The sequence below is a fragment of the Myodes glareolus genome, chromosome 8 (genome assembly GCF_982192425.1).
Source record: "Myodes glareolus chromosome 8, mMyoGla1.1, whole genome shotgun sequence".
Taxonomy (NCBI): domain Eukaryota; kingdom Metazoa; phylum Chordata; class Mammalia; order Rodentia; family Cricetidae; genus Myodes; species Myodes glareolus.
Window position 1 is genome coordinate 43,059,829 of NC_142033.1, and position 16,521 is coordinate 43,076,349.

At 43.8% G+C, this 16,521-nt stretch overlaps 1 protein-coding gene across 8 annotated transcripts in view; it reads right to left on the minus strand.

The window, feature by feature from the left end:
- Tbc1d1 (TBC1 domain family member 1) overlaps window positions 1–16,521 on the minus strand; it is a 188,056-nt gene that overhangs the window by 33,800 nt on the left and 137,735 nt on the right. For all 8 annotated transcript variants that reach the window (XM_048415350.3, XM_048415352.3, XM_048415353.3 and 5 more), the window contains 2 exons: window positions 7,102–7,287; window positions 2,615–2,776 (listed from right to left, as the gene is read on the minus strand). In XM_048415350.3, coding sequence (XP_048271307.3) covers window positions 2,615–2,776; window positions 7,102–7,287 — 348 coding nt within the window. The remainder of the gene's footprint in view (window positions 1–2,614; window positions 2,777–7,101; window positions 7,288–16,521) is intronic.

The following is a 16,521-nucleotide window of genomic DNA, read 5'->3' on the forward strand; positions in this document are numbered from 1 at the left end:
CAGCTGCCAGGGCAGGCTACTGCAGCCGAGGTACCACTTCAACATGTCACCTAGCTAACTGTGAGAAGGGAAAGATGGTGCACTCGTTTCTGCTTCCTAACTTTTCAAAATAGCCACCTGCGACCACCCATCATGAAGGTCACAATGCAGCAGCCACAATGGGTGCCAGATCCATCCGCACTGCAGGATCGTGCAAGAGTGACAGCTTGGGCCAGGCTTCCCCTGCTGCCAGTCAGGAGGCAGAAGTACAGACTCCTATCCAGATCCCATGGAAAGCAGTGCAGAACACGCCTCCAGCTCTATCCCACACACATGGGACTTGAGAACAGCGCTCTGAGGCATGGCTCAACCAGATGCAGCTGGGCATGGTGATGAGACTTCCTGCAAGCTGAGGGCCTGAGGCCACTATCACCCAAGTCTCCCTAACTCGTAGGAAGAGAAGGTCAAAACTAGCAACGGGACACCTGCTGTCAAAGCTCAGTAAACGGCTTTGTTTACTTATTCCATCTATTTGCATGAGTTTGTTTGAATGCACAGGTGCATATGCATACCACAAAAGCTAGCATCAAGGATCTTCCTCAATTGCTCTTCTTTTAGCTTTGGAGTCAGGGTTCTCACTGGACCTGGAGGTCTGACTGGTCCAGCTAGTCAGCCTTCCTAGGGAATCCTGGTCTCTGGACTTAGTTACCACCTGTCTAAGTTTTACATGGGTTCTGGGGATGTGAATTCCACAGAGAGAGTTCTATCCACTGAGTTATCTCCCCAGCACAGTAGAAGGTTTTTAAGGATGTCTAAAAGGGATGGACTTACAGCTCAATCCAAAGACACTGATCACTCTTTCAGAGGACCTGGGTTCAATTCCCAGCACCTATATGGTGGCTCACAACTGTCTATAACTCCAGTTCCAGGGGATCTGACATCCTCTTCTGATCTTCTTGCACACTAAACATGCACATGGTATACAGACATACATATAGGTAAAACATCCATACACACAGAAATAAAAATAAAAAATCTTTATTAAAAGAAAACGACCATGGTAGACAACTGCTTAGTCCAATGGCCTCTTAGCAGTGAGGAACACATGCACGCTGTTTCCTCCTACTCAACCACAGGAAACCTTGCACTGTGTCTGTGCTTGCAGCCCTCATTCAGATCCTGGTATTCAGAACTAGACGGAGCAGAGCTCAGGAGCATTAAGTACAACAGATTACTCTCAGCAGGCTCCCACTCACACCAGCGGTCACCAAGAGAAATTAGACTGTTTACTGGAACACAGAGAGTGACAATGAATCAGACCAAAACAAAGTGAGAGAGAGGCTGGGGCAGAGGCTGGGGAGAGAAACAGCTGGGAAAAACAACTGGGAACAAGGTAAATGACACACAGTCATGAAAATGGCAAAACCTGTTACTTAGTCTGCCAACCTAGTAAGTTACGAAAAAAATGAGAGAAATACAATGACAAAGGACAGACACATTTTTTTTTTGAGACAAAAAACAAATTTTGTGACAAATTGCTGGAACCATTTCCAGACTTCATTTCAAGTTTTGTGCCCACCTCTGCAGGGACAAAGCAAATCTGTACTGGCAGACGGCAGGAAAAGGCGCCCACACTTCCCACCTCCCAAACTATCTAGGGCAGCAGACTCAGGTGCCATGCTCTTGGGTTTCAGTTCATTTATTTTTCACAACCACCATTGTCAGCCACACTTTACACATGTACACGCTGAGGCTCAGAGCTAGAATGATGCTCAGCACCTCAGAGTATTTACTGTTCTCACAAGGGGCCTGAGACTGATTTCCTTATCATGTAACCGCCCGTAGCTCTGCCTCTGCCGCTTGTGGGCACCGACATGGACACACTCTGGGGACCCACTGCCTCTGACGACTGTGGGCACTCACACGGACACACTCTGGGGACCCACTGCCTCTGACGACTGTGGGCACTCACACGGACACACTCTGGGGACCCACTGCCTCTGACGACTGTGGGCACCGACATGGACACACTCTGGGGACCCACTGCCTCTGACGACTGTGGGCACTCACACGGATACACTCTGGGGACCCACTGCCTCTGACGACTGTGGGCACTCACATGCAGACTCACAAATATACATGGGCACTCACATAGACAGACTCACACATAAACACATAATTAAAAATGAAATACATCTTTTAAAACAAATTTAAAAACCAGGTGGGGCTCACGGAGAGAGGTTATCTTTGCTGAAGATCACACTACAAAGTGCTTACCTGGATGTGGTCCAAACCCAGACCCCTGCTAGATGAGCTGAGCACTCTGTTGTTTCCCTAGCATAGAACCCAACCAGCAAGAAACCACATGCGGTTTCTCTTTAGTTTCCTAATTAATTTATCGTATCACTTATCCAGCTCACAGGCAACTAAGCTTTGGGTTTTCCCGTCAACATACTGGTCCCTGGTTTTCCGGGCATTTTCATTACTGTAAAGATCATGAATGGTGGTGGAACCCACATCAATCAATCAGACATCTGGAAACACAGAGCAAGGATGACAAGGCCAGACTGTCACAAAAACGAGGCTCACAAGTGCCCTCACTCCCCTTCTCGCCGTCACAGAAGGTCACACTCACCTTGCCCAACAGCTGTGTGCATTCTTTCCATGTCAAATTTAATTTTGGATCTCCCTGGAGTGCTAAGCATCTTTTCCCACACGGTGGTTACTTCTTTAAGACAAGGAGTGATTTCTTCATAATCAAGTTTCAGGCGTTTGTTCAGCAGATCATTCTCAGAGGCTGGAAGAGATGAGTGGGGGAGGTGAGTAGAGGCCCCAGGGCTGCCAGCCGGAGCGACTGCTGCGAGGTCGGCCCAGGCAGCCAACAGCACAGCCACATTGAGGCCACCTGTTTTCCTCCTCTTAGAAACCTGAAGATGTATCTCTAGTCAGACCACCTAACTATGCCCCATCCAGAGACTGAAAGCTGTGTAAGAAAGGTAGCTGAGCAAGGCAGGTGAAGGAAGCCAGTCAGTAAGAAGCGTTTCTCCATGGCTTCGGCTTCAGTTCCTGCCCTTGTTTTTTTGGTGATGGACGGTAGCCTACAAATCAAATAAACTCTTTCCTCTCTATGTTGACTTACTTTCTTTCTTTCTTTTCTTCTTTCCTTCCTTCCTTCCTTCCTTCCTTCCTTCCTTCCTTCCTTCCTTCCTTCCTTCCTTCCCTCCCTCCCTCCCTCCCTCCCTCCCTTTCTTTCTTTCTTTCTTTTTTTAGTGTTTTATCATAGCAATAGAAAGCCAACTAGGACAACGCATCAGTCCCAACATCAGCACCAGTTTTCTGTGTCCCTAGGAAAAACCACAATCCCAGCTGCCAAGTGTTGACAGCACAGACAGACAGACAGACAGACAGACTGAGATGGTGGGGTTAACTTTGCTCTGGGATGGAAGGTTTCCGGAGCAGTAATTAGTACTGGATCATATACTCAAAAGGCAGAACGCAGGCTTAGTGAGAGGAAGTCCTTGTCATGTGGGCTCCTCTATTTTCTTTCAACAACAGCATGCAAGCCAGCTTGGATCCTGGTCAATTTCAGGGGCCACTCACACCTGCAACTTCAACTTCTTTTAAGAAGTGCATGAATGGTTCCGTGAACACAGTGCACCTTCTGATTGGGTCCCGTCTGACCAAGCTTCTATGTCAATGAGAAAGTTATGCCTCCCCAATCACTCCGACCAATATTACTAAGTATTTTTAGTATTTTAATATTTTAAGCAATCAGCTTGCTGTTGTTGATTATTTCTCAGTAATACAGGCATAGCACAAACTAATGGACTAATGCTTCCTATATTAAATTTAGCAAGTTGATTACATTTTGACCACAAGACAAACATTTCCTGGGCTGTATGGGTAAGATGAATGAGCTCAAGCAGTAACGCTCCAAGACCACCAGAATAAGCACTGCCAATAAACCTGAAAGGCAGCCAGACTGTATCACAGCCCTGGCAAGGTGACTAGGGCAACACTATACACTCAGCTGCTCATGCTGATCCACCTACTCATCCCTGGCAAGGCAGCACGCACTTTGCTTTTGAGGTATACTGATTCTACTTCACCAATTATAGTCATGACTTCTAATACTCCCAAGAGGCAGCCCGACTCACGCTCCTACAGGTATACCTCGGTTTTCCTTTTGACTGGCTGAAAAGCACTGTTAGGACCCACATAATGAGAATCTCTGCCTTTTCAGATGCCAACAAAGATCTCCAAATACACAGCTGTTATTTACCTGATGCCACACTTTGTAATGCTATGGCCATAAGATGTTTTTATTTATTATTATCGTTGGCACCCCCCTGCCTCTGTGTGTGTGTGTTTGTGTGTATGAAGCTAAAATATATACACAAAGGGCCCATAAGATAAAACAAAACCAACAAAAACATTAAAAATAAAAATAAATAAACAAATAAATGCCCCGACTAATCAGAGAAGGTTCCTTCTGCAATAGATGGAGACAAATACAGAGATCCACAGTCAGACAATCAGACAAGGTGAGAGAGTCCGGACCACTCGGTTCTAAACAGGATGTCTCCATCAGTTTCCTCCCCTCACGGCTTAGGGAACCTTACCAAAGAGGAGGAAGCAAGATCATAAAAGTCTGAGAGAAAGGGGGTCATCAAAGAAACACGGCCTTCTAAACACGTCAGGACTGCACATATGAACTCACAGAAACTGTGGCCACATGCACAGCGCCTGTGTGGGCATCGCCAGATGGGCACCAGTGCTGAGAGACGGGGACAAAAGCCCCCCCCCCCCCACCGAAGCCATCTCTAACTGATAACCACTTGCAAATGAAAAATTAGTTTTCTCCATGGGAGTCTCACTGCGGATACAGACCACTTTCAAGGGCAGGCCCCATGCCCAGTGGCAGATGACCAACACAAGGGGAACTCAGTGCCACCGTTGGATATCCTTTGTCTCTTTAAAAGTTTTTTACATACCTGCTTTTAGAATTACCTTTAAGAGTACACAAGGAAAAAGGAGTAAGAATAAAGCAGGAAAAATCTTAATACTGACCTATTCAAAACTGCCCTTCCTGTACTCCGAGAGCTTAGAGCACCCTGACAGGACAACCGACTCTTAGCTTCGACTTTCTCAGCAGTGAGCGCTGGCCTCATGTCTAAGCATCGCTCCAGCTGCTGTGCGGGCAGGATTTTCAGGTGTGCAGCTTTTGTCTGTGCTGCATTTGTTTAACTCTGCGCAGCTGCGATTCTGTGCCTGCCTAAACACCTGATGGGCTAAGAAAGCGTTGAATGGCCAGTAGCAAGGCAGGAACAAGGATAGGGAGGGCTGCTAGGCAGAGAGAGCAAATAGGAGGAGAAACAAGGAAGGAGAGGAGCAAGAGAACAAGGAGAAGAAAACACCAGGGCCAGTCACCCAGTCAGCCATGGAGTAAGAAGGAAAATAAGACAAAGTAATAGAGATAAGACCCAGAGGCAAAAGGTAGTGGGGATAATTTAAGATAAAAGCTGGTTAGAAATAAGCCAAGCTATGGTCTGGCATTCATAAGTAAGAATAAGCCTCTGTGTGTGATTTATTTGGGAGCTGGGTGGTGGGCCCCCCAAAAAGCCAAAAAAGTAAAACATCACACAACACGGTTGGACTACAGTCCCATCAACAAGATTTGTTCCTTCAGTTCACTGCTTCCTGATCAAACCTAACAATGCTGAGTCTATCACTTTGCACCTTTCTCAGCAGCAGGAGCTGTAGTCCTGGTATCTGGTGCTGCTGTAACTCACAGAGGCCTCATCATGACGGACAGCCGCTCACTGTGACACCAGCAAAGAAGAGCAGCGGAGTCCTAACCAACAGGGCCTCATGGGACACAACACATTCTGAGAGATCATCCATGAGATCTGGTGTCTTAGTTACTTTCAGCTTTATTCAAACTTCGAGGTTCTTATTAAAGGACAAAAACAATGACCAAGGATAATGTTCAATGAGACACACTAATTTTGCAGCTGCCTTAAGCAAAGCAACTATGAGAGAACCCCTGCTGCAGGAGTGTTCACTTCCCACTTAAATCCAGGCAGTGCTTCCCACCCCAGAGTCCGCTTGTTTCCCACAGGGGACACATATGTAAATGCATGAGCTATTCTGAAAAGGGCAACTATTGATTCAAGTCTTAAAATGAATCAGGAAACAAAACCTAACCTTTCTAAGTTCCTGTCATAGTTTGATAACGTTGGTTATAGCGGGATAATCTTTTTGTACACTGTGAAGATGTGTTGCTGCCAAAGCACCTTCTGATTGATTAAATCAAGAGACAAACGGCCAGTAGCTAGGCAGGGGAGGACAGGCGGGACTTCTGGGAAGAGAAAGGAACTCTGGGAAGAAGAGAGGTGGGATTCACTTGTGGTATGTGGAGCAAGTTGGATGTACTCTATGGAAGACAGGTAATGAGCAGATTAATATAAACAGGTCAATTTAAATTTGTAAGAGCCAGTTGGGAATAAGCCTGGCTAAGGCGAATCTTTCATACTGATTTAGAAGTCTCTGTGTGTTTATTTTGGCACTGGCAGTCCAGAGAAGTTCACCTAAAGCTGGTATCTGTACAGGTAAAGCTCAGATAACTTTTTTCTTCAGGAAATCACTAAACAGCCACATACAATGAACTTATACATCTTAAGGATATACATAGGATCGGTTTATTCTCAATATCTTGGGAGAAACTATGGCTGGGCATTAAAAAAAGGAAAAAAAATAAAAACAAAAACCCAAAAACTACCACAGAACTACCATCACAACAAACAGACCAACCAACATAAACCAACCCACCAACCAACATAAACCACTTTTGAGGGTCAGAGTTTAAATGATGCTTATATTTCAGAAGTTATAGACATGGCGCTTATGATGCCAGGGAGGAATACGTAACACAAGAAGATTCCCTTTAAATGTCTGGAAAGTAAATGGCCCAGTGTCACTTTAAAAAGGTAAACAGACAGGACAAGCATCCATCACTTGTTGCTTTAAGACTGACACTGATTGTTGTTTTTAAGAGTAAATCCCGTGGGACAGGATCAACTAATAGCATCAGTTCTGGTCGGCTTCCAACTCCAAACCAACCTTGCAGCTTCTGGTTCTCCTTCTCCATCCTGAGCAGCAGTATTTGTTGAAGAATAGCCTTTTTCCACAGCTCTCGAAGCTCGCGTGACGTCCTCTTCTTTTCTTCTGGTACAGGGCCAAACGGTCCATCTTCACACACTGGTTCTAAAGGGGACCGCGGAGGGAGCTCTCCCAGTTCTGCATAATCTGTACATGAAAAGGACATTGCAAGATGGTATTTCTCTCCTTTTAAAATTCTCCTTCCCCCCTCTCTTCCCCCCGCCCCGTGTGGATTGGTTCTCTCCTTCCACCTGTATGTGTGTCCTTGGGACTGAACTCAGGTCACTGGAGTCATCCCACCAGTCTTGGAATGGTCTGTTTTTTTCAACAACAAAAAGTATGTTTTCAAATGCTTTACCAATTCAGAAATTTCTGCTCAATTAGCTAAGGCACAACACCACCCAATGTAGAGTTTATGTTCTGGAGCCAGTAAAGATGGCTCGGCAGGTAAAGGAGGTAAAGGTATGTGTCACTAAGGTTGGCAACCTGGGTTTGATCTCCTGGACCCACATAAAGGAAGGAAAGAACTGACTCCCGGAAGTTGTCCTCTGACCTTCACACAAGTGCTGGCATATGCATGTTTGTCCTGTCCCTCACACACACACAAACAAACAGATAAATGTAATTTAAAAATTATGTTTTAATATTCACCACAATACCTTATGTATGAGTCAAACATGAAACAAATGACACATTAAATAGAAAGCGAAAACTGGAGGGGGTGGGAAAAGGTTTAAAGCTGCTTTTCAGGGTTTAAGATTAGATAAACTTCAGAGATTATTTAGTAACAACCATACAGTTGTTACTCTGTGTCTATAGCCACTTATTTAATACAACCACCCTAAGACACTGGTATTTAGTTTTATAAACTGTCTAGTTGTATATTTAGAGAACCCTGATAACAACAAACAACAAGGTATAGGTGTGTGAGAGATTTGCCCAGTGTCACCCAGCTAGACAGCAGGGGAACCAGCATGGGAACACAGCAGCCTGGCTTACACAAGCATTCTCACTGCCACACTGTTAGATATTCTGAGAGAGTTAAATGTCTTTGAGGGACAATAGAAGCCAGCACTGTTAATAGGTCCCCAAGTGCAGGACACTGTACTGGGCATTTACACAGGTAGTCACTTATCCGGACAATTGTAGAAGATACACATTGCCTAAAAAGGAAACTGAGGCCCAGAAAGACCAATAGACTAAGCAAGCAGCTGTACAGGATTCCACAGGAGTCACCCGCTTACCACGAGAAGCAACTTCACCTCCAACGTTCCCACGTCTGTTTCTAAATACCTGTGTTTTGTTTAACTCCTCACATTTCATGAATGGAAATCCCTTTATGTGCAGAAACTATGTTCTGTTACACATGATACTGTGAGCCTAGCACTAACAGGCAACAGAGGTCCCTGAACAACTGGATCCCACAAGACAAGCAGCATTTAAGGAGCTACTGGGTACACTGAACTTAAGGAACACAGGTCTTAAGATCTGCAATTGAAACACCCTTCACAGGCAGCTTAGACCTAAAATCACCCAAACAAAATCGGTTCTGACTGACAGCTCCAACACAATCCCGCGTTCCCGTTTCCCTAGCCGCCGTTGGTACTGGATGGCCACTGCCTTTTTTGAAGTTGAGTTTCTTACTATGAGATCCTTGAGCACACACAGAAGCACAAAATGCTTAATTTCTTCTAATAACCTGCCCATCTGAACTAAAAATACTGGGCTGTAAGTTGGTGAGGAACAAGGAATACTCCTAACGGTTTAGGCTGCTTGTCTCAAGTTCAATGCAGCTTCTGACCGGAGCTGTCTACAGAGGCTATGAAGGACCAGCTGTGACTTCAGTTTTCCTTGAAACTGGAGCTGCAAGTTGCAAGCACCGTTTTGAGGTGATGATGACTCGAGGTTTAAGATATAAATCCTGTCCTAATGTTCTCTGCCTTTGCCTACTTGTAAGCCATCAAAGCAGTTTGCTGGGGGACACAGATAAGCTTGTCTGATTTTCATAAGGTCTCATGAGAGACTTCAAACCAAAACCAATCAGAAGAGATGGGGGAGGACATCGTCAAAGGAAAATCCACCAAGAGGACACTGTAATTCTAACATCTATGCACCAAGCACAAGGACTCAAAAATTCATAAAAGAAATACTATAGCTTAAATCACACATTCCACTGACAGTGGAAGCCTTCTCTCACCAACAGACATGTCAAATAGAAACACTGGAGTTGACTGACATTACAAACCAAATGGATCTAACATATTACACAAAAGAATATAACAACTTCTCAGGACCTCATGGAACTTTCTCCAAAACTGAACAAATACTCTGATACAAAGCAAGTCTCAACAGTTACAAGAAGATTGACACCCGGCACCCTATGTGACCACCATGGATTAAAGCTGGATTTCAACAACAGAAAACCTACAAACTCATGAAAAAGGAACAACTCTCTACTGAATAAAAAGTGTGTCATGGCAGAAACTAAGAAAGAAATTAAAAACTTTCAAGAATTGAGTGAAAATGAATATGCAGCGTACTCAAACTTGCGAGGTACAATGAAGATAGTTCTAAGAGGCAAGTTTACAACACTAAGTTATGTTAAAAATCTGGAGACAGCTCATGCTAGTAACTTAACAGCATATTTGAAAGATCTAGAACAAAGAAAGCAAACCCTTTAGAATATATGGCAAGAAACAATAAAACTCAGAGCTAAAATCAATAAAAAATGAAACAGTAACAACAAAGCAATACAAAGACTCAATGAAACAGAGTTGGTTCTTTGAGAAGAAAAATCAGTAATATTAACAAACTTTTATCCAAATTAACTAAAAGACACAGAAAGAAGGTCAAAATCAACAAAACTAGGGGTAAAGGGGGGGGGGCCTAACAACAGACACTAAAGAAATCCAGAAAATCCTAAAGACATACTTTAGAAAAAGGCTTCACTCCACCTAACTGAAAAATCTAAAAGAAATGGAAAGTTTTCTTGATAGGCACCACTTACTAAAGTTAGATCAAGATCAGATAATAAAGTGAACAAATAGCCCAATTTAAAAAACAGGGCTACAATCCCTACTGAAAAACAAGTTGCCATCAAAAGTATCCCAATCAAATAAAGTCCAGGGCCAGACGGTTTTAGCAAAGAATTCTACCGGATTTTCAAAGAAGAGTTAATGTCAACACTTCTCAAACTATTGCACAAAGAAGAGACAAAGGAGCACTGCCCAATTTGTTTTATGAGGTTGGTTACCCTGATACCCAAACCACATAAAGGCCCAACAAGGAAAGAGAATTACAGACTAATTTCCCTTAGGAACATAGATGCAAATATTCTCAATAAAATATTTGCAAACCTAATCCTGTAATATATCAAAAAGATCTTCCACCTTGATCAAGTAGGCTTCACCCCAGAGAGGCAGGGACAATTCAACATATGTAAATTGATAAATGAAATCCTCTATATAAACAAACTGAAAGACAAAACCACATGATCATTTCATTAGATACCGAAAAGGCCTTTGACAAAAATCTAATACCCCGTTCATGAGAAAAGCCCTGGAGAGATCAGGGATATAAGAGACATACCTCAATCTAATAAGGGCAGTTTACAGCAAACCTATAGCCAACATCAACCTAAATGGAGAGAAACTCAAAAGCATTTTCCTTAAAATCAGGAACAAGAGAAGGTTGTCTGCTCTCCCCACATCTATTCAATATAGTATTTGGGAGTCTTAGCTAGAGCAATAATGTAACTTAAAGAGACCAAGGGGATTACATTGGAAATGAAAAAGTCAAAGTACCTTTACTTGCAGATGATATGATCTTATACATAAGTGACTTTCAAATTTCTACCAGGAAACTCTACAGCTGGTAGCACACTTCCAGCACAGGGGCTGGATAAAACAGCAGCTCACTACAATACAGACAATTGACAAACAGACTGAAAAAGGAATCAGGGAAACAACACTTTCCACAATAGCCTCAAATAATATAAAATTTCTTGAGGTAACTCTAAGCAAGCAAGTGAAAGACTTGTATAATAAAAACTTTGAGATGTCAAAGAAAGAAAATGAAGATGATATCAGAAGATGGGAAGATCTCCCATGCTCATGGATTGGTAGGATTACTATAGTAAAAATGGCCATCCTACCAACGACAGTCTACAGATTCAATTCAATTTCCATCAAAAGTCTAACACAACTCTTCACATATCTTAAAGTGAAAAATTGATAGTTTCACATGAAAACATACACACAAAACCCCAGGATAGCTAAAACAATCCTGAATAATAAAAGCTGTGGGAGGTATCACCATTCTTGACCTCAAATTGTACTATAGCTATAATAAACAAACAAATAAACACATGATATTGGCACAAAAACAGATATGTCTGAACAGTGGAATAGAATTAAAGAACCAGACCAAAATCCATACATCTATCAACACTTGATTTTTTTTAAAAGCCAAAAATATACACTGATCTAACTGGATGTCAGCAAGTAGAAGAATTTAAATAAATTCATACTTACCACTATGCACAAAACTCAACTCAAAATAGACTTTAACAAAAAAGACTTTAACATAAAACCAGATAAAACATAAAATACTGATAGAAGAAAAAGAGGGGAATAGACTTGAACTCATTGGTACAAGAAAAGACTTTCTGAACAGAATTTCATAAAACTGAAAAGTTTCTGCATGGCAAAGGACACCATCATCTGGACAAATCTGTGTTTTATTAAACCAATACGAGTGACAAATCTTTACAGTGTACAAATCACTCTCCCACAGCACTCATCCAAGTTTGTGGGAGTGCAAACTTGTACAGTCACCATGGAACCCCCAAAACAAACAACAAATATAAGAGCATCCCAGAAAAGGGAACCAGTGAAGCCTGGAACATCCTGGAATGATTAAACAGAAAAGAAAGAAACCAGAGGGACAGAATCAAAGGCATCCTATAGTGGGAAAAGATGTTCAGTAGAGGGCTAATATTCAAAATACAAAAAGAACTCAAGAAGCTAAATACCAAGAAAAGAAATGTCAATTTAAAAAACAGGGTAAAAAAAAGAGACTTCTCCAAAAAGGAAACTCAAATGGCTGAGAAATATTTAAAGAAATGCTCAACATCCTTATTCATCAGGGAAATGTAGATAGAAATTACTCTGAAATTTCATTTTACACCCATTAGAATGGCTAAAATCAATATAACAAATGGCAGTTCATGGTGGTCACTTGTGGAATAATGGGAATACTCATCTGTAGATAAAAGTTTCTGTCCTGCCTGATCCCACAGCCGTTCAGTTCCAAAGAAACACACAGAAGCTTATATAATGATAAATTGTTTGGCCCATTAGCTTAGGCTTATTATTAACTAGCTCTTACAACTTAAATTAATCCATAATTCTTAAACATAGATGTTTAGCCACACGGTTTGGTACCTTTTCTCAGTGAGGCATTCTCATCTTGCTTCCTCTGTTTCTGGCTGGTGACTGCCTCTCTGCCTTTCCTCTTCCCAGAATTCTCCTAGTCTAGTTGCCCCATCTATACTTCCTGTCTAGCTACTGTTTTATTATACCAATATGAGTGACAAATGTTTACAGTGTATAAGAGCATTCTTCTACAGCACTCATTTATTGCTTGCAGGAGTGCAAATTCTACAGCCACCATGGAACCCCAAACACAAACAAATGTAAGAGCATCCCAGAAAAGAAAACCAGTGAAGCCTGGAACATCCTGCAAAGATTGAGTAGAAAAGAAAGAAATCAGAGGGACAGAATATAGCATAACCCTGTACAGCATGCAATATTGGTAACAAGAGACTGGGCTGCAGCTCTCTAAAAATTACTTAATTTTTAAATTAAATAAACTCTATCTATCTATCTATCTATCTATCTATCTATCTATCTATCATCTATCTCATTGAGAGCTACAGAGATAGGTGAATATTTACCACATACATACCTTTATATATATATAACTTTATAAGAAACACCACAGACTCAGTATTAATCCTCCTGAGACCAAGCATCCATCCACTTCAGCTCAGAACAATGGTGAAATAAAACCAACTTAGGTTCCCAAGGTGATAGCCGAATGGGTCCCATTCCAAACAGAGTCAGGAGTAGTTGAAGACAAGTCAACGGCGGGTGACAAGAGTTCAGAGGGCCACTAATGACGAAGGAGTCAACCCTAACTGAACCCTTCTGTGGGACTGGGGGCCGTCAAGTGCTGAATCCTGAGACATAAGTGCAGCTGCCAAGGCCAGGGAACTGTGTGAAATATTGCATGGGCAAAGCAGCAGAGAGAGTCAGAGACCACAAAGAGTTCCACCAAGACCCGGGTCAAGTTGGTAAGCTGGGTCAACACACGAAGGCCACCTGCCAAGTAAGACCTGTACCCTGACAGACACGCAGAGAAGAAGTGAAACAGTGGCATGCCACAACTTCTGTGTCAGAGTGTCAGAAAGCAGGGGCCAGCTGACTGGTACCCACACTAGGCCCTCGGATTTCAGCCACAAGGGGTTTTAAAGTCGTCAGATCACTCAGCACTGTGATTTACACTGCTGGTGTCCAGGATTACAGTTAATGATCAAGCTTCCTCTCCCTGGAGCTTACAATGGGCACAGAGAAAAGATCTGTCTCAAAGCTCCCTCCAACAGCATGTGGGTCCCAGTGGATAAAATGTAGCAAAAAGTTCAGTCCTCAGAATACTTCTCAGAGTGTGGCCCCAGCAACATCAAGAGGCAACCCTGACAGGCGTGAGAAAGGCAGCCTTGGCTCCAACCATCCAGGCCTGAGAAATCATAAACCCCCAGTGCACTAGGCCTACACAACTGGAATTCTACTCACAAACATGTTTGAAAGCCCTGTATCTGGGCATCGGCATGTTCACTGCTGCTATATTTTCATCCATTTGCCTTAACTGGTGGCGTCATACTATGTGACACTGTAACACGAGACACAACACGCCTTGTATTTACTTTTGCAGTGCTGGGGACCTTAACGAGGGCTTCAGGAACATTCAGCTAACCGCTTAGCCCCAGGGGTAGCTTTAAATAAATTTCACATTAAACAATGACTCTAGCCATCATAAGCACCCTGACCATTAAATAAAGTACAAAAATACATGTGTCTTTTCAAACACTGGCCAAATCACATTATCTTAGTCAAAGGCAATTGTTTGAACTAAAATTAATACCATTTTCTTAAGAAATGCATTCAGAAAGGGGTCCCTCCCTGCTGACCCAGATCCACCACCCACACAAATCAAGCAATAATAAACTTCCCTCCAAAAAACCCCAGATCTGAACATAAATAGTCAGGGGCAGAGACCAGTGAGTCACTCAGTACAACAGTAAGATATACTACAAAAAGCTAGGGCGAGATTTCCCAACCCATGTTGTTTAGCTAACTGCAGTGAAGGGGCTTGTTTGGAGCGGAGCTTCTAGCCACCCCCTCCCCCACCCCCACTGCTGTGCACCTCTTCCCAGCCTGCGCCTCTGTCAACCAGGATGCTCCTGGACCACCGGCTCTCTCTGCTGCTCAGCTGCTACGGAGGCATGGGAAAGAGAACCACAGAGAAGGCACCCACTTCCTCACTCACCCTCAAGCTTCCCCCAGCCACGGCACAGGTGTAACCATGGCACACATATTACGGGGGCCAGAAGTAGAGCTGAGAAGAGTCAGGAAATTCCACCACGGAGAGGGAGAGGGGGGAGAGAGAGCGAGTGTGCCGGGCACAGCTGTCTCAGGCTGGACTTCTACAGCTGGACCTACTCTTTTACCCAATGCCATCATATTGGGGGCCAGAGGGTCAACATAGGACTATGTTGCAGGGGAGGGGCACACGTTGACCCACAATAGGGGCTAATGCCACTCTAAGCTGCCCCTTTGTTCTACTTCCACAAACAGTTTTGGCTCAGTGCTCGACAGGAGTTTTGTAAGCATGATAAATCTGACGAATGATCCCGGGGACAGGGGCTACGTCTTATACCTTTTAGACATTCGTTAAAATTTCCATTCGGGACATGGCAAGGAGTATTACAAGGGCTGGAGGTTACCCCTTTTAAAAAGACTATCACACACACACACACACACACACACACACACACACACACACACGGCACTTAAGTCTGAGTGGAAAAGACAGACCAACTCACACGGCAGCACAACTGGCAACTTTCAAGAGAAGTTTAATTTTCTCCTCTCTGGCCCGGGGAAGTGTAAACATTTATCTTCATATTTGCATGTTTTTGCATATTTATGAAACCATACATCTTTAAAGGGCCAGTTTCCTGCAGTCCTGTTTCCCCAGGACAAGTGTTCTCCCTGGCCCTTCACGGAACTGTCTCTGCATGCTCCATCTGCTAACACTGCACTGGGGTGGCTTCTTGGCCATAACTGCTCTTTAAAGAGCCAGAACGGCAAGGCAGGCTCTGAAGCACTGAGCATGTGCGCGCCAAGCCAAGGTTCTGAAGCAGGGGACCATGAAGAGTAACGTGGGGTACACAGCAGGAACTCATCTCTGGAGTTCCAGAGCACTGGAAGTTTACATCCGGGTCACAGCACGGCCTGTGCTGGGTGAGCATTTCTTAGAGCTGGGGAAGGGAAGAAAGCAGGAAGAGGAAGTGGGTGGCACTATAAGAATCTCAGGGAGAGGGCAGCATGAGTGGTGTAGGAAAACAATGCGTGACCTAGGGGAGAATCAGAATCTCAGAGGACGCTGCGGGGCACAGCAGGCCTGAAGCAGAACTCATGCTTGAGTGGCCAAAAGCTCCAGCTACAACTTCTGTTGTCCCCCCCTTCCCCAGAAGCATCTGTCACTGACACCCTAGTCCCATTCGCCGATTATGCAATGGTTATGTGTGATCTAAGGTTGGATTCCATGAAAGGAAGCTCATGGCCCGAGAGCCAGGAAATACTTCTGTGCTTTGCTGGGGAGAGGGGATGGGGAAAATCCATGCAATGAAACAAAAGGCTTAAATAGTGGACTCAGTTCTTCCCCAGCTCCTGCTGTGTTCAGCTTGTTAAAAGTGGGACTGCGGCCCTTCTCCCTGGAAAAGCCAGCACTCAGGCTCCCTAGGAAGATGAGGCTGTGTGCGGTCTATGTGACAACAGCTTCAATTGACCAGCCCCACATCCCTACTACCGTCAGGCAGACACTGTCACTACACTGTGTATATTATGGATAAGGAGGTCACCAAATCACTGTTAGCAGACAGGTCACAGAGGAGCCACCATGGGTAATCACCTCACACCCATTAGAATGACTACTAGCAAATTAACCAGAAAGTGGCAAAGGTTGGTGGGGATGTGAAGAAACAGGACCCCTTGGGCACTGCGCAAGCGGGAAGGCACAGTGCCATAGGTGATGTGG